Source organism: Typopeltis vanoorti, chromosome 4, assembly GCF_054136105.1.
Source record: "Typopeltis vanoorti isolate ZY-2024b chromosome 4, IOZ_Tvanoo_1.0, whole genome shotgun sequence".
Taxonomy (NCBI): domain Eukaryota; kingdom Metazoa; phylum Arthropoda; class Arachnida; order Uropygi; family Thelyphonidae; genus Typopeltis; species Typopeltis vanoorti.
The window spans coordinates 50,066,645-50,092,770 of record NC_143552.1 but is presented as its reverse complement, the minus strand read 5'-3'; the positions used below and the strand labels follow the sequence as shown (position 1 = coordinate 50,092,770).

Genomic DNA, 26,126 nt, shown 5'->3' with positions numbered 1-26,126 from the left:
GAATCAAGCAGTGTCAACATGGTGGTAGCAAATTCCCAACAGGAATGCAGCCAGGAATACATATCCATACTTGAGGTAGAAAATGTCATAAAAAAAACCTGAAATGTGGAAAAGGCATCTGGAGTAGATGAAATGTGACCAGAAATGCTCATAAGTAGAGGTATAAAAGTTTTTACAGTATCTGCACTTCATTCAGAAGGCCTGGTCAGAGAATTGAATTCAAGATGATTGGAGTAGAGATCTCATAGTACTTATCTATAAAAATGGAAATAAAACAATGAAAATTACATTTCCCTACTGTGTGTTTCTGGTAACATTCATGCAAATATGCTCGAGATATGACTAAAGAATTGTGGAAGGGAAGCTTAGTGAAGAACATGATTGATTCAGACCAAATAAAGGTTGTCAGAATTTTAAGACATAATTGAGAAATGTTATTAATATAACAAGGATCTGTATTTGAGTTTTGTAGATCTGGAAACAGAATATGACAAGATGTCAAGAGGAAATCTCTTCAAAATGCTACAGTTTGGTGTAAATGGGACATTATATTAAGCAATACATAGTCTCTATTTGAGTAGTAAGTCAGCAGTTAGAATTGAAAGAGGTACAGGAAGATAGTTAGATAAATTAAGTATGTGACAAGGGTACACATTATCTCCACTGTTATTCATTATCTACATGGATCACATTATGAAGAAAAGTTGTATTCAACCTGATATCAAAATTGTTGATTAAGTTGTTAATCTTATCTCTTTACTTTATGCAGATGATGTTATACTTGTAAATAAATCCAGTACAAGTCTGCAAGATTCCCAGACTAAATTGAATAACTGTTGTAATAAATTTGGTATGAAAATACAAAAGACACTGAAAATAGGCAGAAACATTGAAAACATCAACTGTATCATGAATAGAGAATTTATTGATCAAGTAAAATATTTCTGCTATTTAGGCACAATTTTTAGTGAAAGTGGAAAGTTAATATGGAAATGAACAGAATTAGTGAAGCTCGTATGGTAAGAAGTCAGCTGAATAAATTACCGTATTTTTTGGACCATAAGACGCACCTTTTTACATAGAAAAATCGACTCAAAATTGGGGTGTGTTTTATGGTCCGAGGGTAATATTAAAATACAAATCTTTACACTGTACTGAAGCTGTTAGCAAAGTTCAATTACTGGCACAATACGTTAATAAAATTAGTAAGTACGTCACTGAAGGTAGGTACCTAAGTTATCTTGCTGAATGTGGGTGAATCTTTATAAGTCGTTAAAATTTTTATCTTAAAATTAGAAAAAAATGAGTGTAAAACAAAAAAAGCCTTTCATATAACGTGAGTTAATAATTATGCAAACCAATATGGAAAAGAGCAGCAGAAAGACATTTTGGTCCACCACCAAATGGTTTGCAAGTGGAGAAAACAAAAGGAACAATTAAAACTGCTATGTAAACAAAAGAAAACATTCTGTTCACACCTAGAAAAATGGCCAGAATTAGAAGTACAAATGAAAAATTGGGTAACAAATCATCGAAACATGGGAATATCTGTTTCTATGAAAATTATAATTTTTGAAGCAAAAGATGGGCAACTGCTAATGGAATTTTAGATTTTACCGGATCACTGTCTTAGTGCTTTAGATTTATGAAAAGACACGGGTTATGCATGTGTACAAAAACCACTCTAGTCCAAAATATGCCGGCTGACTATGAAGCTAAAATTATAGAATTCCATCGATTTTTCATATCAGCGAGAAGGAAATTTAACTTTGAGCTTAATCAAATTGCGAACATGGATGAAGTGCCTCTAACTTTTGATGCTCCTTCAGATCAGACAGTAGATTCAAAAGGCACCAAATCAATAGTGATCAAAACAACAGGTCACGAAAAAACTCACTACACTGTAGTTTTAGCTTGTTGCGCAGATAGAACAAAACTATCCCCATGCTAATCTTCAAGAGAAAAACGTTACCGAGAGATGAAATTCCTCATGGCATTATTATCCACGTTCAAGATAAAGGCTGGATGGACAAAACAGGAATGAAATTATGGATAAAAAGGATACGGGCAAAACATCCAGATGCATTGTTTAAAAAGCCTGCGATGTTAGTGTGGGATCAATTCAGAGCACATAAAACAGAATCAACAAAGAAGCTTCTAAAAGAAATGAATACAGAATTAGCTGTCATTCCTGGAGGCCTTACAAGTCAATTACAACCCTTGGATGGTTCTATTAATAAGCCATTCAAAAATTTTATGTGGGAAGAGTGGAACAAATGGATGGCAAAGCCAAATCACGATGTTACAGCAACAGGACGTATGAAACGGCCAACAATTTCAGAAGTATGTACCTGGGTGAAAAAATTCATGGGAAGCAGTGAAAGAAGAGACGATTATAAAGTCATTTAAGAAATGGGGGATAAGTAATGCGATGGATGGTACCGAAGATGACGCAGTTTTTGAAGGGAGTGACAACAATAGTTCAGATGAAAGTAATACGAACGGTGACATTAACGAGACCAGTGATTGTACCGAGAGTGAAGATAAACTGAATATTGCTAATATAAATGATTGTAACAATAAATAAAAAGTAAGAATTTGTAAATATCTTTATATAATAAAATATTTTTTTCTAAAAATCGTCTCATAAATTTGGGGTGCGTCTTATCGTCCAAAAAATACGGTATATGGAATAATTGAGAAATTAGTCAAACCACTAAATTAGCTATATATATATGCCAATGTTCAAACCAATTTTAACTTATGGATCTGAGACATGGGTTAGAAATAAAACACTTGATCATAGACTAGTAACTATAGATATGAGAGTTCTGAGAAAGATTAAGGATGTGAACAGGTTGGCATCAGGTATCATATTTAAAATGAGGATATTATTCAAGAACTTGCCATTGTTAGCAATCAGGAATGTGTGTCAGGTGATATGGTCATCTAAACAGAATGGCAAAGGAAAGATTAGCAAAACAAGTGTTCTTTGCCACATTCGCATGAAAATGACCCAGAAGAACACTAAGATGTAGGTGGATTGATATAGTAAAAAGTGTGTTAGAAGACAGAAGTATAAGATGTGATAATGTTGGCATTTTTGAAAATTATGGAGACAACTACCATGTTTGAATAAAAACTTTAGTTTAATATAACTAAAATCTACATTCTTAGATATCATAAAATCTACATTTATAGATACTTGTTGTTACGGCCAATGTATTTCTACAAACCAACAGATAACACTAATAATAGATTTTTTTTTTTTTCACCAGGGGTCAGGCCAACAAAAACTAAAAATCATCTGCAACAAATTCATAAATAATGGCTATAACAAAAATACTATTGATAAAATACTCCATAGAACAACAAAAATGAATCTAGATTACAGTAAAACCATAGCCATCCTATACATTAAAGGGTTATTAGAAAAAAATCAACAGAATCCTACATTATAACCTCAATCCCACCTTCAAACCACCCACTAAACTTAAAACCATATTCAACTCCTCTAAAGATCCTCCCCTCCCATTAGTGCATCCGCTGCACCTGTAACTTATCGTACATTGGTGAAACAGGACGCACAATCCCTATACGCAAGAAAGAACACACATTAAATATAACCATTATGGTGAAGCAGGCCTCTCAGACCACGCGCTCAACACCTTACACCAAATCAACTGGAAAAGCACCCGCTCTTTACACCACACAAAAACCTGGTGTGAAAGGAAATTTAAGGAAGCCAGCGAAATCCTGATAAACCACCCAAATATCAACAAAGATGGCATGAAAATTCCAATGATTTGGGTGGCACACATTCAGCCTACCTAATATATAAGATCCAGCATAAGTCAGGACTCTAGCCAATCTTCAGCTAGTATTAGAAACCATTCCATACCACCTTGGCTGGAATGTACAAGTATAATCATGATGTTAATATATGTTGTATATAGATAGATACTTGTTGTTATGCCCAATGTATTTCTACAACCAACAGATAACACTAATAATAGGACTCTAGCGTTGATGTATAAATTTTTTTTTTTTTCCCCGCCAGAGTTCAGGCCAACAATTGTTGCAGCAGTTGGTATCTTTAACAAACCAGTTTGATTGTAGTGTAGCTTGTTTTCTGTGTATAGTTGTATGTTCCAGAAGAGGACCTTGACATAAAGGTCGAAACGTCGAATGTAGATTTTAGTTATATTAAACTAAAGTAATGGCAAATATCTGTTGGATTTCTGCTCAGGACATGGACTGGTTATTACTAACACCATGTTCCAACATAAAAATGTGCACAAATTCACATGGAGAGAAGAGGCAAGGAATAAGAAAAGTCTCATTGACTATGTTATTGTTGATAGTGATGTTTTCTCCCTGGTGCAGGACACCAGAGTATACAGAGGATTTGAAATTGGAAGTGATCACTATTTAGTCTTGAGCAGAATAAAATTGAATTTCATATTGAAAAGAATGGCATGTAAGAAAGTTTTAAAGTGAATAAAAGTTGAGCAGCTCTCAGATGCGAAGTGTAGACCAAAATACACAAAGATTATTGAAGAAAAAATGAAAGAGTTTGAAAACAGGAATCAAACCTTGGAGATTCAGTGGCAAACTCTGAAGAAAACATTGATTGATTCACCAGAGAGGCATGTGGTGAGGTTGTCTACAAGCATAAAAAAATCAGAACTCCCTGGTGGACACAGGAAGTTAAAGAGGCAGTGAAGGAAAAGAAGAAACATATCAAAAGTTCCTGGCAAATAAGTCAGCTTTTACTCTTACAGAATACAAAAACAAATGTAAGAAAGCTAAACAGTGTGTAAAACTAGCTAAACAAAAGTCATGGGAGGACTTTGGCAAGAATATAGAAAATAAATATCAAGAAGGTGGCAAAATATTCTGGAGGTTGTTGAAGAAGTTTAGGAATGGAGGAAAGAGTGCTGTAAAAGGAGTTAGAGATGATAAAGGTGACATGAAAACAGGAGAAAAAGATATCCTTGAAGTATGGAGTAATTACTTTGAAAAACTGCTAAATGAAACAAGCAGTGATGACAGCACAGAGATAAAAAACACTGACCAGGCAAGCACTCAGGAATACATATCCATACTTGAAGTAGAAAAAGCCATCAAAGGCTTGAAATGTGGAAAGGCAGCAGGAGTAGATGATATTCAACCATAAATGCTGAAGTATGGTCGAATATCAACTATATAATCTTACAGTGGCTGCACTGCATAGTTCAGAAAGCCTGGACAGAGGGACGAATTCCCGATGATTGGAGTAGAGCTCTCATAGTACCCATATATAAAAAGGGAAATAAAACTGAATGTGAGAATTAAAGAGGTATTTCCCTACTGAGTGTTCCTGGCACGATCTATGCAAGTATAGTTGAGAAGAATTGTGGAAGAAAAGCTTGGTGAAGAACAAGCTGGATTCAGGCCAAATAGAGGCTGTCTGGATCAGATCTTCACTTTAGGACAAATAGTCGAGAAAGCATGGGAACATAACAAAGATCTGTATTTAAGTTTTGTCGACTTGGAAAAGGCATATGACAAGGTACCAAGAGAGAAGCTATTCAATACACTACAGTTATATGGTGTTAATGGGGCATTATATCAAGCAATACTTAGTCTTTATTTGAGTTGTAAGTCAGCAGTTAGAATTGAAGATAGTTTAATGTTAAATCTGGTGTGAGACAAGGATGTACATTATCCCCTTTGTTATTCATTATTTATATGGATCACATTATGAAGGAAAGTGGTATTAAACATGATATCAAAATTGGAGATGTTAATGTCAGCTCTTTGCTTTATGCGGATGATGTTATACTTCTAAATAAATCCGCTACAAGTCTGCAAGATTCTCTGACTAAATTGAATAATTGTTGTAATAGATATGGTATGGTCAGCAATAAAAAGACAAAGACAATGAAAATAGGCGGAATCATTGAAAATGTCAACTCTGTTGTTGAATGGAGAACATGTGGAACAAGTAAAACATTTCAGCTACCTACTTAGGCACGATTTTTACTGAAGATGGTAAATTAAATATAGAAATTGACAACAGAATCAGCAAAGCTGGTATGATGGGAAGTCAATTGAATAAATTCATATGGAATAAGAGAGAAATTAGTCGGAACACTAAATTAGCTGTATACAAGACAGTGTTCAAACCGGTTTTAACTTATGGATCTGAGAGCTGGGTCAGTAGTAAAACACTTGACCAAAGACTAGAGACCGCAGATATGAGAGTCCTGAGAAAGATTATAGACGTGAACAGATGGCATCAATGGTAATATCATATTAAAAACGAGGATATTAGGAAAGAACTTGACATTGTCAACATCCAGGAATGCATTAGCAGAGCTAATCTCAGGTGATATGGTCACTTAAACAGAATGGGCAAGGAAAGATTAGCAAAACAAGTGTTCTCTGCCAGGTTGGCAGCAAAACGACCCAGAGGAAGACCAAGATATAGATGGATTGATGCAGTACAAAGTGCCTTAGACGATAGAAATATAAGATCTGATAATGTTGGAGTCTAGTCTTGACAAGTAACAGACTGATTTGGAGGATAATTGTAGATAGGAAGTTAGTAATGATGTAATTTTTGTCATGTACTATCATATCCTGTACAACCTTGAGGGTACATGGCAGGAATTTGATGATGAACTAAAGTTTTTATGCAAACACCGTAGTTGTCTCCATAATTTTCTAAAATGCATTCGGATCACCGTGTAAACTTAAAAGAAAGGATTGATAATGTTGGAGTTTTGACAGATTAATTTGGAGGAAAATTATCAAATGGAAGTTAGTACTACATGAAAAAAAGTTACATTATCATAATATTTTGTTTAAAATTACTGATATATACCCTGCAGGGTATATATCAGTAATTTTATGATAAGTTGTAAATAAAATTTATCTTCTGTTTTTATTTTAAAAATACCACTTGCATTAAAATAACAGACTAGGATCGTTTTCTTATCTATCACACTTTCGACTGATGATTGTTGGCAAAGCACACAAAAAATAACGAAACTTATTCCTAAACTACTGGTACTGGTATTTATAAATTTGAAATCTAGCCCGAATCGACTTGTTTGCGATACCATCGTACTCGTGCTTTGAATAAGTCACTGCAAGCACCCATATTCCTGTCAAAACATGCTGAATTGAGTGAATTACCTACGTAATAGTTGACATACTACTAGTTAAGACTCATCTGCTGCGTGGATAGACTAAAGCCTGTATGGCACGATCAATTTTTACAATAGCAAAAAATGAATAAATTTTTTAAGTATATAAAAAATAGAAGTTAAAATATCCTGTATGACACGTTCAATTTTGTATTTTGCACATAAGCGCATTTTGTTCGTCCGACCACGACATTGTCCGAATAATTTTAAATAATAATTAATAAATAAAATAATTACACAAGATATAAACAACAAACCTACAAAACATAACCACAGAAAACAGTATAATAAGTTTCGAATAATATTTGCTTTGTTTTTTCCCTCTAGTTAGCAACATAAGTTAGTACTAACTAGGCTAAGTAAAATTTACGATTTTATTTCTTTCTTGCCATTATTATTTTTACTCGTAATATTAAATTATATAAAATTGGGTTTATTTTTGTACAAATCAATTAGAAAAGTGGTTTTATATATTTTGAAATGAAATATAACGAATATATATGCTACTGTAAATATAACCTATTATACACAATATATACATGCTCTATTTTCTCATTGACATCTATTTCTATCTGACATGCTAAATTTTCAAATGATTAAATAATTGAAATAGAAAATTGATTAAAAAATTGATCTTGTAAGATGGGCATAAGATGAATTAAAATGCAATATTTAAATTTTAAATGATTATCTAATCACAAAATCATGAAAATAATTAATTTTTAAATATTAATTTCTTCTATAAAGAGCCACCGACCCCTAGACTGCCCCCAAATACTTCTGATCCCACTATACCCCCCCCCTTCCCTAGAAGGCTTCAGCGCCCACTAGGGGAGGGGCGGTGCCACCCACTTTGGGAAACTACGGTCTAGATGAAATGTTGTCGAAAATACATTGGTCAATGTGCTCCATAAAGAAGTTGGCAATAGCAGCAGAAATAGGATTGTCCGTTGCTGTTCTTTCGATTTGTTGATATAACTTGTTTTTAAAGAAAAATAACCAGAATGTATTACAAAATCAAATATTTGAACAATGTCTGAAGGAAATTCTGGTTATAGTAATTCAATGCTGTCAGATAAACTAACATTAGTAAATAATGAAACATCTAAACTAATAATAATATCTGATGCATTCAAATGAAGATCCAAAATTTTACTTTTAAAATCTGGAGCATTTTTTTATATAAGTAGCAGCAGTTCTTCTAGTTGAAGTGAGTAAATTAGATATGAATTTTGAAATTTTATAAATGGGACATCCTATACAGTCTACAACTGGTGTTAACAGAATACCTGGTTTATGAACTTTGGGAAGACCAAAGAAGGTTTTAAGATTTTTCTTCATTCCAAGTAGATACATTATCAATAAGAGAATTAAGTCTGTTTAATTGACTACTGGTAGGAACCAATGTGAGGGGCCTGTAAGTTGAATAGCCTCAGAGTAATAGACATTTCCTCTACATTATTTTCTATCTTGAATAACAGCCCCTTTCCCATGTCAGCTTTTGTAATAATTAAATTATTCTTCTTCAGTAATTTTGGTGCTTTAAATTCAGAGAGAGAGAGATTAGGATGCAGAGGCTTGGCATTAAAAAGAATTTTCCTGTTTTACACATATTGTCAACTTCATACCTAAAGGTTTTCAATGCTTTCTTTGATTCACTGGTGAGCCACTCTAGAACCAGTACTAATGTCTGTGATATGGATAGACTAGTCATCAAAGTTTCCGGTTAACGTTTTGTTAAATTTTATCAAAAGGACTTAATTTCGCTATTGCTCTAAATAAGATACCATATATGAATTTTTTCATAGCAGAGACAGAGGTATTCAATCCTTATCTCAAAAAACATCTAACAGCACTCGTTTCAAATATGCAAAAGTTCTTTTTAATGCCAAGCCTCTGCATCCTAATCTCTTTCTTAACTGTTTTATTATGAACACTTCTGTAGTATTAAGTGATAGTTGTTCCTTTGTAATCCATCAAATAAACTAAAGATGCCAGGAAATTATATTTTAGGTTTTTATTTTTTGGGCTATTTTGCCTGCTTTTGTTTAAGAGTGCCTCTGTTTTAATGTCATTGGCTTTTTTCTCAAGAATTCTTAGGGCATTGCAGATGTATTTTAGAGACAAATATATGTAGCATAATAGAAAAAAATTCCCACATACATTTTCTTGGATGTTGTTGCCTGTCTACTTTCTGTGGTGTGCATACTTTTGCTGTTATAGTGTTGAAAGCAGAGTGGGGGCTTAGGCAATGTGGGAGAATTAATTTGAAGAAACCCAGGTTTTTTGCCCATTCATTTGGGGGTCAGTAAAGTTTTTCAATCTGTTTTTTGTTTTGTGAACATATGAATATTATATGAGCAGATTACGAAAGGAAATTGGCCATGCAGGCTAAAGAGAATCCCAAACAGTTTTTTCAATATGTTGCAAGTAAAAGGAAAAATGCTCATGGTAGAATGATCTTAAAAAATGCTGAGGGTAGGGAGGTAACTGAATCAGTCGATGTTGTGGAATTACTGAGCGAGCACTTTGCAAGAGTATATCATCCAGGTGGTGGCTTTGCGGAAATGGAGGAATCAACAGCTTATACTGGAATTGTGATGAATGAGGTAGAGGTAACTAGTCTATTACAGAACCTCAATGTCAATACATCTGTGGGATTGGATGGTATACCAGCTCGTGTCGTACGTGAAGCGGCCAAAGAATTGTCAGTGCCCTTGACCATTATGTTTAATTTGAGCCTCAGGACTGGGTCAGTCCCAAGGGGGTGGAAAGAGGGGAAAATAGTTCCACTGCACAAAGGTGGTTCCAAGGCTGCTGTTGAAAATTACTGGCCAATCAGCATAACAGGAATCATTATCAAGGTCTTAGAGAAAATAGTCAAGAGGAAAATACAAGATTGGATAGAAGAAAATGGGATACTGTATCGGGGACAGCATGGTTTTGTGAAGGGTAGGTCATGCCTCAGTAACTTGCTCACGTATTATAACACAGTGACGGCTGAACTGGATAAGGGTAATGGGTTTACAGTGATTCTGCTGGACCTTGCTAAGGCCTTTGACAGGATACCACATGGAATTCTAATCAGTAAATTGCAGCATATGGGAATGGACATAGGGTTGGTGAGATGGATAATAGGGTGGTTGACGGAGAGATATCAGAGAGTGGTTTACTCAGGAGTAGAGTCCACAAGACGGCCTGTGACTAGTGGTGTACCACAAGGATCTGTTCTTGGACCACTGCTGTTTAATTTGTTCATAAATGATATAGGAAAGGATCTGAGAGGAACAGTTCATTTGTTTGCAGATGATGCGAAGTTGGGTAGGGCAATAGTGAATGCAGATGACGTCAAAATTTTGCAGGATGATTTGGATAGATTGGAGGTCTGGGCTAGGGAGAATGGATGTCAATTTAATGTGGCAAAATGTAAGGTTATGCATTTTGGGGTGAAAAGATGGGAGGCAGTTTACTGCATTGGTGGAACCGTGCTCCAGGAAATTGATGAAGCACGAGATTTAGGAGTGTTGGTGGATAAGGAATTGAAATTTAGGGGACACATTGCAAAAGTGGCCAAATCAGCTCATCAAATCACTTGGTTGCTGAAGAATACGTTGACAAGCAGAGACAAGCAGGTTATTGTTCCTCTGTATCGAGCCTTGATAAGACCTCATCTCGACTACTGTGCTCAGATTTGGTCACCTAGGTTTCTTCTTGATGGGGAGGAGGTGGAGAGGATCCAGAGGCGAGTGACCAAGATGATAGCAGGTCTGTGGAATGAACCGTATGAGAACAGGTTGAGGATTTGTGGGTTGCAAAAATTGGTTGATAGGCAGAGGAGGGGAGATATGATTGAGACATTCAAATTACTGAAGGGTTTCTATAAAATTAATTCAGAAGATATTTTTGAGAACAGGGCTGGTTGTGGGAGGACTAGGGGACATCCATGGAAACTGGGCAAAAGTGTGGTTAGTAAAGGTGTTAGAGCTGGGTTCTTTACTTTTAGAGTAGTGAATGAGTGGAATGCGCTCCCTGAGTCTGTGGTGGATGCTGTGACAGTGAATGAGTTTAAGGCGAGGTATGATAGATACTGTATGAATGTCGAATAGTTGTGATGAAAATGATTTGGGGCCTCCCTCGATGAGTCTAATGACTCCCTGGAGTTGCCCGTAATAATATAATAATAATATGCTTGACGCTTTTTTTTTTTTTTTGAAGCATCGAGTATATTCATACGTTCAAAAAAAGATTGAAAACTTTACCGACCCCAAACGATTGGGCAGTTTTTTTGGAAAGTACCCAATCACACATCAACGACTACATGCAATTAATAGAAGCTCGACACGCAAAAAAATGGTATGGACTAACAGACATGCAATACAACATACGCACAGCTTCCAACCCTTCAGATATTACTGCCTTGCAATCCACACAAGACAATTCCATCATCAATCTATCACATCACAAACTCACACCCGATGAAATCACCATCCTGAACAAATGATTAAACTTCGCTGTATCTCCAAAATACATACAAATAAAGACATCATTATCGAAATCCAAGCAAAATTAGAGAATGACCTTAACAAAGAAACAATATTCCACAAAGTAAATAATATCATAACTAGTAAAATAATAATAAAACCCAACATTACTCCCAACTTGCAAAAAGCCCTATTATCATTAAAAAGGAACCCCAACATAATGATCACAAAAGCTTACAAAGGGGATATAGTAGTCATCACAAACCGATTACCGCAACAAAATGTCTGCTATCTTAAACGACCAACACACCTATCAAAAAATTCAAATTGACTCCACCCTGACCTCATAAAACAAATCAACAGCACCTTACACGCCCTAAAAAATCAAAACAAGACAAAACCACAATGAAAAACACAACACCACATGTACCCCTTGTATGTTCGGACAAATCAAAATCCACAAAGACGGTTATCCGATATGGCCAATAGTCTCCTACAAAAACACCACAGCACCTTTATCGAAATTCTTAGCCAAACTTCTCAAACCATTGATTACAACGTCTAACTCCATGATAAAAAATACAGACAACCTTTTCAAAAAAATGAATAGCATAACCCTATCCCAGGAAGACATCCTCACTTCATTGGATGCAGCTTCATTATACACTTGACGTTGTGGACGTTCCCAGAACATTAGACATCGTACATACACTACTCACAGAAGACCACACCCTACACTCTCATACAAAATTAACACCTAATCATATTATAAACTTAATCAAACTAATAATCTCAGCAAACTTAAAGTTCAACAACAATGTGTATATTCAAATTTTTGGACTCCTTATGGGCCAAAACATCAGAGGACAACTAGAGGAATTATTCCTAGCACACATAGAATCACTCCTACACCCCCCCCCGGCATCACCTTTTATGGCAGATAGGTGGACAATATTCTGTGCATTGGAGAACCCACACACATCAACACCTTACAAGCATCCCTAAACAGTTACAGCAACACACTAAAATTCACCATAGAAACCGAACAGATCAAATCCATAGATACGTGGACAATATTCTGTGCATTGGAGAACCCACACACATCAACACCTTACAAGCATCCTTAAACAGTTACAACAACACACTAAAATTCACCATAGAAACCGAACAGATCAAATCCATCAATTTCTTAAACTTGATATTAATCAGAAAAAACAACAAAATAGCCACGAAAATAAAGTATGGCAAAACAATTTTTACCTTCAAAAAGAAGGTACAGCCATGGGCTCACCACTTTCTCCCCCAATAGCTAACTTTTATATGGAAGACTTTGAGCAACGTGCTCTAGAGACAGCATGTCTAAAGCCCAAAATCTGGCTCAGATACGTCGACGATATTTTTGCCATTTGGCCCCACGGCCGCGAAGCTCTAAATACATTCCTTAGCCACCTAAACAAACAACACAGACGTATCCAATTCACCATTGAAATGGAAAAAAACGACTCTCTTCCTTTCCTAGACACACTTGTCACACATCTTCCCTTTGGCTGTCTCTCCTTCTCAGTTTACCGCAAACCTACACACACAGGCCAATACATACACAAAAATTCTTACCACCACCCAACACAAAAATTAGGTGTCATAAGCACCCTTAAACACAGAGCCCTAACTATCTGTTCGAATGAACAGGCTCTAAACCAAGAATATAAAATCATCAACCAAACATTTATCAAAAATGGATACAATAAAAAAACGATTCACAAGATCCTCCATAAAGACACCAGTAAGAACAAAAAAGATTTCAAGAATGCTATTGCCATTCCTTATGTTAGAGGCATTTCTGAAAAAATAGACAGAACACTTCGCAAATACAACATTAAAACCACCTTTAAACCCCCAAATAAGCTAAGACACCTACTCAGTTCCTCTAAAGATCCTCTTCCATACCTAGCACACCCAGGGGTATACAAAATACACTGCACATGTAACATACCATACATAGGGGAAACAGGGCGAACTATCCCAATCAGACAAGACAAACACAAACGACACATTAAATACCTCCACTTCGGTAAAACAAGCCTTTCTGACCATGCACTCCAAACATACCATAGAATTGACTGGAAAAATACCAAGTCCCTACACCGCACCAAAACCTGGTTTGAGAGAAAATTTAAAGAGTCTTGTGAAATGCTCAAACACAACCCAAATCTCAACAAAAATGATGGCCTCACCATTTCAAGAATGTGGAGGACCCATCTACAACCTGTATAACATCCTAAACTAGCATTAGAAAAATTCCCACTACAAGAAGACAACCTGGTGACTTGGTGAAGTGTTTAGAACATTCAATAGCAACTGAAAGATATCATTTTGTAACTATCCAGAATATTAATACATGAGGACTCTAACAGTTTATTGTAGTTGCATTTTTCTATTTATAATATATATATATTTTTTTTTATATATATATATATTTTTTTTTTTAATTTTTTTTTTTATTTATTCATTTGTTTTTCTTTTCTATCACTAGAGGTCAGGCTAGAAAAAAGATTTATTAACTACGTAGATTTAGTTTACTGATATAGAAAGCATGAGCATGTAGCTTGGTTCTGTATACAGTTGTATTCTTCCGATGATGACCTCGATATAGAGGTCGAAACATCAAGTTTTATTTTATTTGTAATTAATAAAATAATCTGTTCAACACGTGTGCTTTTGAGTCCCTAAATCTACAAATATGAGGATTACAAATATTTGATCATCATGCTCTTTCTCACAAGTTACCACAATGATTTTCATTTCCTTCATTATTTTCCATTGTGCTTCTCAAACATCCTATTTTCAAATAATGATCCATATTAAAGGGCTTTAGCAATACAAAAGAGATATTAATAATAATGGTGAAACAATCACTAAGGACCATTACAATTTAAAATATGTATGATTCTGAAATTTATTGGAAAGTTCCTACCATATGACTTAAAATATTTGAATTTAAACTTTTAATACAAAAAGTTCAAACCACAGAATGTGATAGTGTCATCAACCAGATCTAGCCCTAACAGAGGTTAGATGATACATACATGCCAAGGGACACTTTTTGTTTCAAACTCCCTTTAGATGTTTTAGTTATTGAAAAAAATAATTATAGAATAAACTTGCACTTTATCTGCAACAATATGTTGACAAAAAAGGAGGATAAAAAAAAAAAAATTAAATGTCCCAGTGTCATATACATACTACAGTTGGAGAACACTAATCTAGGATATCTTTATCTTCAGTCATTACTTTTATAATCTGGAATTCCTTTTACAGTACTCTTTCTTCCATTTCTAAGCTTTTATAGTCTCTAGAACATATTTTGCCACCCTCCTGATATTTATTTTCTATATTTTTATCCAAGTCATTTGAGGACTTTTGTTACACACTACTTTGCTTCCTACACTTTCTTCTATATTCTCTTAGGGCATGTGCTGACTTCTTTGCTAGAAGCTTTCAATATGCCCCCCCCTCCCCCCCCCAGGCTACCTCTTTCATTTTCCTGAGTCAAACCATGGAGTTCTGATTTTTTTTATCCTTGCAGACATATCATCACCACATGCCACTCTGGCTGAATCGGTTATTTTTCTTTCATTAGCATTTACTTAACATTAACAGATACTTAAGTCTGCAGTTCACTTCTTAAAACTGCCCAACTTGGATTCTTTTAAAACTTTCTTACATATTTTTCTTTTCAATATGATATTTAGTTTTATTCTGCTCAAAACTAAATGGTGATCACTTCATATTTCAGACTCCTCCTCATGTATTCTTTTGTCCTGAAACAGCATGAAGATATCAATATCCAGAATAACACAGCCACTGGGAGACCTCTTATTCCTTCTATCTTTTCTCCATGTATAGTTGTGCACATCTTATGTTGAAACATGGTGTTAGTGATGAATAAATCTTTTGGACAGAAATCTAGTAAGTACTTAGCATTATTAGTAGTTTTGCCCTTTTCTCCAATTTTTTTTTCAACATATTTCTGTATGTCTGATATTCATTTCCTCTTCTGCTATTTCGATCTCGAACAAAAACCTACTTTTCTCTTTATTAGCAGTCTTCTCTAATAAGATGCAAAAATTCTTCCACTTCATTGGTAGAACCATTCAAGAAGGTAATCTTTGTGTTTGGTGTTGAAGACTATAGTTATTCCTTCCTTTCCTGATCATCATTACAACAGCTTGTAGTTATTAAGAAGAATCTCATGTTTTTGTCTTCGTTTCAGTAACACCAAAACCTTACACACTTGAAACTAGCTACCCTCATTCCATTAAGGACCAATTCTCAGTGTATATATTCTCTGTTTCTTCCAATTGGCCTATTAATGGGCAGACATGAAGATTAGCCACCATTTGTATAGAAGAACACTGAAAATAAATTTACATACTACTCATAGAATCAACTGGAAAAAAAATCACCATGCTCCATCATAGCAAGTTTAAAAAAGACCATTTTTTAGAATTTGTAGCTGTGGCTAGAAATAAGGTTTAATCTGAATAAATATGGATATGGGAAACAGATCGTGAAGGAGTAATCCTTCACAATCCTGGCTTACAACTGAGGTATCCAACAGGTGTCCACAGGGGGGGGGGGGCTCTCCCGTTGGGACTCCCGTTAATCTTTTCCCTGTGCTGTTTTATTCCATTAAGCTGCTTTTCAAATTATGTAAGTAGTTTAAAATAGTGTTATATGCAATTTTGTAAGAAAAGTTTTATTTAATGGTTGAATAGTCTTCCCAAATAGTTAACTTTCACTTTAAAAAAAAAAAAAACATCCATTGTATCACTCACTTGAACAAACTTTTAATGCTGAGGTGAGTTTGTGGTGTTGATAAGTAGTTTAAAATAGTGTTATATGCAATTTTGTAAGAAAAGTTTTATTTAATGGTTGAATAGTCTTCCCAAATAGATAACTTTCACTTTAAAAAAAAAAAAAACATCCATTGTATCACTCACTTGAACAAACTTTTAATGCTGAGGTGAGTTTGTGGTGTTGATATATATTTAAAAAACTAAATTTACATATGCACAACATTCTTTTAAAAGAAATTCACTGTATACATTAAAACAACTATTTGTGTGATTTCACTATAATGGAAGTCAGCTATAAAAGGATAGGGATATTAAGTTTGGGAAATCATGTTGGCAAGACAGTAAAGTTCAGAAGATATTGTAGTTATAATTAACAGAAGCTATACTCTTAAGTCCATGGTTAGGTCAGTATTGAATTATGACTAACATTTTTGCTCATCCAGATTGTTCAGTTGAAATCAAGAAAGTTAAAAGTATTCTGAAAAGATTCATTAGGCAAGTGGAAGAAATGTCATCACTTACTATATATAATTTCAGAATGTTTTGTGTCTGTAAATGAAATTGAAATGTTTCTTTGAATAAATTGAGATGATACTACAAATTTTTGTAAGTATTCTAAATGCTAAAATTTTAATTTTTAGTTGAACAGATTTTAATAAAATATGTTCAACTAAAGCCAAGCAGTAATATTTGAGAGTTTAGTTGATTGTGATTTACTGATTTTATCTAAGATGAGACAAAGGAGATTCACTGGAAGTTACTTCAAGCAAAATATACATATTAGAAGTTTGGTGCATTTGGCTGGACCAGACCTCACCGAGTCAATCAAAAATTGAAAAAAAAAAAAAAAGTGAAGAAAAGAAGAGTTAAAAATCATAAGTTAGTTTTTGTGTGTTTTATCTTCATCCATATGCATGCATGTTACTGCTTGGCTTTAGTTGAACAGATTTTAATAAGCTCTGTTCAACTAAAATTTAAAATTTAATATTTAGAATTCTTACAAAAATTTGTAGCATCATCTCAATTTGTTGAAAGAATCATTTCAAATTCATTTACAGACACACAACATTCTGAAATTATACATAGCAATAACATAGCTATGCAAGATGGAATTTAAAATAAAATTGGGTATTTACAGTACGTGATTGAATATATCTGCATGAGTGGTAGTATCAGTGGAACTAGCTGTAGATCCAGAAATGAGCTGTTGTGTTTGTATACAAATGCTAGAAGTATAAGAAACAAGGCAGATGAAATGGTCGCACTAATTGCATCTGTTCACCCAAAGATTGTCGGAATAAGTGAGACATGGTTGGAAGAGGATGACATCCTGGCAGGAATAGAGATGGAAGGGTATGATGTGTTTCGTGAGGACAGAAGGGGTAAAAAAGGAGGGGGGTGCTATTGATGATAGAGAAAGAGTTATGTCCATATAAAGTGGAGATGCAAGAGGGAAATAGTGCCAGTGGTTTTGAGGCAGTATGGTGTGAGATAAAGGTGAATGGAATCAAATACTTGGTGGGATGTTGTTATAGACCAGGTAACGTGGATGATGGTGATAATGAAATGTACAGTCAAATTAGCCAAGTAAATAAGAAAAGGGTGATCATTATGGATGATTTTAATTATGGCAATATAGACTGGAATGATGAGATAGCAACTGGAAGTAAAGAAAATGAGTTTCTTGAGTTTTTGAGGGATAACTACCTCAGACAGTATGTAAAGAGGGCACACGAGGATTGAGGGTCTTGGATTTGGTCATCTCATCAGAGAATGTAATTGTAAATGAGGTGTCAAATCATCCACCAATTGGTGAGAGTGACCATGAGATAATTACCTGGGTAGTTGCCAGCAGTGCGAGGACCTCTGTGAGAAAAGGGTATATGTGGAACTACAAGGGTGGTGATTATGAAAGGCTCAGGAGACAGCTTGTGGGTGTAGCATGGAATGAGGAGTTAGCTGGAAAAGAGATCAATGCAGCTTGGGGGATTTTCAAAAACTGTTTAGTAGATGCAATGTCTAAATGTATTCCAAGGGTGAGAAGGTTAAATAAGGTGGGTGTGAGATGGATGAATAAAGAGATTAAGCATGCGACACAGAGAAAAAGAGCATTGTGGAGGCAGCATAAGAGAAGTGGAAATAACCAATTCCATGAGGTCTACTAAGACCAAGCAAGGAGGGTGACTTGGTTGGTGAGGGTAGCTAAAGAGAGGTATGAACAGCAGTTGGCTAATGAAGCCAAAGAGAATCCTAAGGAGTTCTTTCGATATGTAGCCAGCAAAAGAAAGAATAATTATGGAAGGATGACATTGATTGGAGGAAATGGTATAAAGACAGCTGATGCAGAATGTGTGGTGGAGATACTTAATGAGCAGTTCATAAAGATCTTCCAATCTTGTGAATGTGACTTCATGGAGGGATTGAGAGCAGTTGATGATGGGGAGGAGAGACTGACTGTAGGTGAGCAAGAGGTGTATGGGGAGTTGAGTAAACTAGATGTTAATAAGGCTGTGGGACTTGATAATATATCACCATGTATTCTGAAAGAATGTGCCAGGGTGTTGACATCTGTCTTGACATATTTTTTTAATATGAGTCTTGCACTCGGTCAAGTTCCTAAGGAGTAGAAGGAGGGCAAGATTGTGCCACTTCATAAAGGAGGTGATCGAACTCAAGCATCAAACTATAGGCCTATCTGTGTGTGTGTGTGTCAGGTGTTGTAGTTAAGTTGTTGGAGAAGCTTGTGAAAACTAGGATCCAGAGTTGGGTTGATAACAATGGTATTATCTTTGATGGACAGCATGGATTTGCTAAAGGGAGGCCATGTTTTAGTAATCTACTTATTACAATAAAGTGACTGCTTCCTTGGACAGAGGAAAAGGATACACAGTAATATATTTGGATTTTGCAAAGGCTTTTGATAGAGTACCTCATGATAGGTTGACAGTCAAACTAGAGCAGATGGGGTTGGATATTAGATTGGCGCATTGGATTGGAGACTGGCTATCTGATAGGTATCAACAAGTTGTGTATGCGGGAGCGATATCCAGGAAAAGGAAAGTCATTAGTGGAGTGCCTCAGGGGTCTGTTTTAGGTCCATTGCTGTTTAACTTGTATATTAATGATATATTTGAAGATTTGGATGGAGGTATCCAGTTGTTTGCAGATGATGCAAAGTTGGGACGAACCATGAAGTGTAGTGAAGATGTTGTGGCCTTACAGGAAGACTTGAATAGATTGAGTGATTGGGCACAGAAATGGGGATGTGAGTTCAATGTTGCAAAATGTAAAGTTTTAAAATTTGTAAAACAAAGATGGGATGCAGAATTTATGCTTGGTGAGAATATATTGTTGGAGGTAGAGGAAATAAGAGATCTGGGGGTGATAATGGATAAGGATCTAAAATTTAGGGGACACATCGCCAAAATTGTGCTTCTGGGAATGATGTGGAGGACACTGACGTGTAGAAGTAGGGAGATTCTTGTTCTGTTGTATAAGGCTGTGATTAGGCCACACATGGACTATCGTGCCCAGATTTGGTCACCGGGTTTTCAGAAGGATGAAGAGATGTTGGAAAGGGTCCAAAGGAGACTGACTAAGGTAGTTTCTGATCTCTGGAATGTCAAGTATGAGGAAAGATTGAGAAGATGCAATTTGCAGAGTCTGGTGGACAGGAGGAAGAGGGGAGATATGATAGAGACCTACAAGTTGGTAAGGGGTTGTTATAGGATCAATGCTGGAGAAGTTTTACAGAGAATAGTGGGAGATCAGGGGAGAACCAGAGGTCATCCCTGGAAACTGTATAAAAAGAGTGTGAGTAGGGGGAGTGAGAGGCAGGTTTTTTTCATGCAGAGTTGTGAATGATTGGAATGCCTTGCCTGAGAATTTGGTGTCTGCAAAGAGTTTGAATATGTTTAAAACACGGTATGATGAGTTGTGTGTGTGATAAAAGATCCTCCCAGATGAGTCTTTGACTCCATGAGGTCTTGGGGTGGTAATATAATAATAATTATCAAAAGGTTTCAAAATAATAGTAATTCTTCATTGAATGAAATTTAATAACTTTGTTATTCACGATCTAAAAGTTTGAATTATTTCAATTTTGGTTTCAATCAAACTGTTGTAATTGCAAAATTAGTAACACAAAATCATGTCTACTATGCATAAACCAATAATAGGTCAGTGTTTCATAAAACACCAACTTTGAACACAGTGCTCCTAGTTTTTGTACAAAAATAAAAAATTACCACTGTTCAATACAACTCTTTAAATAACAAATTTACTGTGAAACAGAACTCATAAAAATGACAAATATTGACACTCAAATTCATATCTAAATAATTTTAAGCTGTGTATAAATTGATGCATTGATTGAGAAGTTAACATACCCCCTTTTCAACCAATAGGCTGTCCCAAGACTCAAGTCTTGGGTTCAGTACTTTTTTTTTTTTTTTTTTTACAATGATTAGACTATTTTCAATGGAAAAATGATTAAGTGATATATTTTTATTAGAAACTAGTATTCAAATGATCTGGTATTTAGAAATCTCAGTATAAATTTGGAGACATTTTGAGTTTTGTATTGGTCAACTTTAACTTTAATGCAAAATTCAAAAACATCTGTTCTCTGTGATATTACAAAATATGAAATAATTACTCTGTAATCTTGCATCTTTTGAAATGGTTGCCTGGTTCAATTTGAAAGAGTGCACCAAGAAATTTTGGTTTTAGTATAACAGAGGTAAAGAATTGGAATTTTTCAAAAATTCCAGAGATTGTTCTATTCAGCACTAATCTTGTGCTTTGTTTGCATATTGGGCAGGAATGCCAAAAATTGGAGTGTGCACTTACTGTTGAAATGAGCTACATGATATATTGAAAATACTGTTTTTTGGGGGGTACGGGAGTAACTAGTAATTAAGATTATTTCACTCCTTTTCTTAAATGAAACAGATTTATTTCAAATAAAAGGATTTTTACTTAAGACTATACTTTCAGAAGCACAGAATGAAATGGTCTATCATATTATGTACCTGCTCTCCCAGTATTAAACAGATGAAAGCAAAACAAAGTAGGTGTTTAATTGTAGTGTCTAATGAAGTTCCTAACTGATAAGGGAAAATCATTCAAGAATTTTCAAGGATCTGGTTTTTGGAGCATTTTTTTTGAAAATCATTTAAGATAAAAAGGTAAAATAATGTGGTCTAATGTGATTTAGCATTAAATAACTTGTGCATTGCTCAGTTTTACCTGTTCAATTGTGACAAATATAAATTACAGACATTGCATCAGTTCCGTGTACACTATACAGGTTGTGTTATGAATCTTTTTTTTTTTTTTCTGAAAAAAAAAAAGTATCGCCAGTTTTAAACTTTTCACAAAATAAAAATATGCTCTATTTGGCCTAACTCAAGTTTGTTCTTCACCTTTTTTTAGCTTTATTCAAGAATCCTGGATATTTATCCACAATTTACACATTCAATTTCATACCATCAAGGGATTGAAGAGGATACTTTGACAGTATAATGTGATTACTTATTTCCTATTAATTTTCTTCAAAACTAGTCTTACTTGTTAGTCCTTCAATGATATCAATCTAATATTTCGGTCTTCTAGGACACTGCTGACTGAATCTTGGTATTAGTTCACCTGTGGAAGCTGCTTAACTTTTAATTATTTTTAAAACTTATATGTTACAATGTATAACCCTGTATATTACCATGCTGGGTGGCAGATAGGGGAACCCACCATATATATATATATATATATATAATAATTTTTTTAACTTGGGGATATTGTATATTAGGATAACCAAGTTATTTTATAAACGTGGTTATTTTAATCCCTAATCCCAAGTATGCAAACAATTAAGTTTGCACCTGAAACAAAGTTCAAGTCTAATGATGGTACAACACCAAGGCAACTCATTGTAAAGGTGCGTAAAGCTCTGATCACTATTCTTAGTATTTTCCCATAATGCAAAGCACATCTCACTAGAGATGTATACCGCAATGCATTATGGGTAGGGTCACTACCCAGACCGGTTTATAACTACGTTTATAAAATAACTTGGTTATCCTAATATACAATATCCCCAAGTTAAAAAATTTATTACATCTATATCTCCTCCAGATAGTTTTATTAAAAATAAAAACACCTTGTTGCAACTTCTATAGGTAAAGTTGATAAGGCTCTGTATTACTATAACCTTGGTATTTAGGGTTTAGCTACTCACTGAGGAGACCTCAAAAAAGGTTGAAACTAATTTGGGTGCTCCGATTTCAAATATCAAACCCATTTTTCTCTATCACATCAGGTTTTTCCTCTGTGGCATTTTCTTTTTTGCTAATTTGTAAGTTTTTGATAGTTTTAAGGAGGCAGTACTATTTAGAGGATCAAAAAAATCGATTTTTTAATATTATTTTCTGAAAGTATGTACTTTTAAAAATCTGTTCCTAACTTTTTATCAAGAAATTCGAAAAATTCCCGAAGATATAGCCTATTATTCAAAGCAGTGCGCAGATCAGAATCGGAGCGCTCACCGCTCTCGCTTGTTAGTAAACAAATAAATGCGTAAGAACCTGCAATGGCACGTACTGGCACTTTGAATGCAAGAGAGGCCAATAACCGACCTAATACATTTAGGTGATGAAAAGTAGGCGATGACAACTGCCTAAAACAAATGAATGCTATATGCGTCATCGCGAACAAAAAACGATCGAAATCAGTCAATTGTTAATCGATCGTGAAAGTATGATGAGCACTTATAACATTTCAATAAAGTCTCTGGTTTTTTTTGTCTTGTTAATTGCATGTTAGTTGGCAGTGAAGAAAATACATCATGTCTACTACTCGAAATTGTGTCAATAGTGTAGATTCCTTCTGCTACATTTGTGGCAGCTTTACTGTTCCCAGTCAAAGGACAAATATCACTGATTTCGTTAAGAAAGTGTACTTTGCATACTTTGACGTAAAAATTGCAGATCAGGACAAGTCATGGGCTCCAAATAAAGTGTGTAAGTCACGTGTAGAAAATTTACGACAGTGGAGCAAGGGAAAACGCCAAAAATTAGCTTTTGGCATTCCAATGATTTGCCGTGAACCGAAAAATCACGTAGATGATTGCTATTTTTGTTTAGTTCAGACTTCTGGTTATAATAAGAAAAATAAGAAAAAAATTGTGTATCCAAATCTCGACTCAGCAATTCGGCCGGTTGCTCATTCCAATGAAATAGCCATGCCAATTTATAAAGGACTTCCTTTACTTAGGAACGAGCATGATCGGGATATGCCAGATGTTCTTGAGAAGCAAGACCCGGATGTTGATTTAGACAATGAAAATTTAATTTCTAGTTCTGAACTGCAACGTTTTGCTCAAGCGGAATTGAATGACTTAGTAAGAGATTTGGGCCTATCAAAGGAATCATCGGAATTGTTAGCTTCAAGATTAAATGAAAAAAACTTACTGGAGCAAGATACGAAGATAACTTTTTATCGTAGCAGGGAAAGTAATCTTGTATAATATTTTAAACACGAGTGTAGGTTTGTTTACTGTAACAATGTGTCAGGTTTACTAACTGAAATGAGCGTTGTACAATATCATCCAAATGAGTGGTGTTTATTTATCGACAGTTCAAGCAGAAGTCTCAAGTGTGTCTTACTACACAATGGGAATGTATATGGCTCAATTCCTATTGGCTATTCAGTCCACTTAAAGGAAACATATGAGGACATTAAAAAAATTCTGAAGTTATTAAAATATACAAACCATAACTGGATCATCTGTGTGGATCTTAAAATGGTGAACTTTTTACTTGGCTTTCAAAGAGGATATACAAAGTTTCCAAGTTTTCTATGCTTCTGGGATAGTCGAGCTAGAAACCAACACTGGAGTCAGAAACATTGGCCTCTTAGAATATCCTTAAATGTTGGAGAACAGAATGTTATAAATCAACCTTTAATCGACAGAGAAAAAAATCATTTTTTCACCTCTACACATCAAACTAGGTCTTATGAAGCAGTATGTTAAAGCTTTAGATTTACAGGGTGACTGTTTCCAATACATATGTGAAAAATTTCCACAACTTAGTTAGGAAAAAATTAAAGCCAGTGTATTTGATGGACCGCAAATTAGAACTTTAATGAGAGACCCAAATTTCATCAACTCTATGAACGAAATTGAGAAAGAGGCCTGAACTTCATTTCCGATGGTTGCAAATAATTTTCTTGGAAACAAAAAAAGCAATTACAAAGATCTAGTGGAAACAATGCTTGAAAATTTCCAGCGCCTAGGTTGTAACATGAGCATAAAGTTTCATTTCCTATACAGTCATCTTGATAGATTTCCCGAGAATTTAGGTGCTGTAAGCGATGAACAAGGCGAAAGATTTCATCAAGACTTAAAAACTATGGAAGATCGGTACCAAGGAAGATGGGATTCTCACATGATGGCCGACTACTGTTGGAGTATTCAAAGGGATTGCCAAAACAGAACACACAGCAGAAATTGCTACAAACAAAAATTTATTCCCTGAAACTCAGGTGTATGTAAATTTGTTATTTTTTTATAAATATTCTTGTAATTTTTAATGAATATTGTTAAGTAGTTATGTATCTAATTATCGGCCTCTCTCACATTCAAAGCGCCAGTACGTGCCGTTGCAGGTTCTTACGCATTTATTCGTTTACTAACAAGCGAGAGTGGTGAGCGCTCCGATTCTGATCTGCGCACCGCTTTGAATAATAGGCTATATCTTTGGGAATTTTTCGAATTTCTTGATAAAAAGTTAGGAACAGATTTTTAAAAGTACATACTTTCAGAAAATAATATTAAAAAATCGATTTTTTTGATCCTCTAAATAGTACTGCCTCCTTAAAACTATCAAAACCTTACAAATTAGCAAAAAGAAAATGCCACAGAGGGAAAACCTGACGTGATAGAGAAAAATGGGTTTGATATTTGAAATCAGCGCACCCAAATTAGTAAAAAACAAGTCTCATATAAAAGTCAGCAAAAATTGTGTTGGACTGTGTAATAGAAGCTAGAATAAAAATAGAGGTTATTTAACAATTGGTTTATATGTCCCAGAAGAAGGAAGAGAACAGGATAAATATGAATTTTATAATCACTTACAAAATATTTATAATAAAATAAATACAAATGATTATGTAATATTAGCAGGAGACTTAAATGCAAGAATTGGAAACACGAAAATTAATAATAATATAGGAATATATGGAGAACATACTCTAAACAGGAATAATAAAAAATTGATGGTCTTTGTAGTTTATAATAACCTTAAATTATTATAACACTTAAGGAATAGAACAACGTAGTTAAGGATATAAATTAAATTAAACTTTAATAAATATTTTCCGATATTTCGGCAACGTCACGTTGCCATCTTCTAAAGGGACTTACAAAAAAGTTACGTGCACGTAGGCACAACAACACAGAAACTGGGAATGAAGAGATGAAGCTATTGTTCTCCTAACAGTCCTGATGATGCCCTCTAGCGGGCTAAGTAGGTGTTCTTGGCCGTTGGGCTGAAGGTCTGCTGATGTAGGCCTCCCAAATTTGGGGCAGTCGC

At 34.8% G+C, this 26,126-nt stretch overlaps 1 protein-coding gene across 1 annotated transcript in view; it reads left to right on the top strand.

Annotated features, from left to right (window-relative positions):
* The window catches only part of Grx3 (Glutaredoxin 3), a 148,797-nt gene extending 126,853 nt beyond the window's left edge, over nt 1–21,944 (top strand). Inside the window, exon 10 of the mRNA XM_090391139.1 lies at nt 21,535–21,944. Within this exon, the coding sequence (XP_090247265.1) occupies nt 21,535–21,648 (114 nt within the window). The 3' untranslated portion in view covers nt 21,649–21,944. The remainder of the gene's footprint in view (nt 1–21,534) is intronic.
* The last annotated feature ends 4,182 nt before the right edge of the window (nt 21,945–26,126 follow it).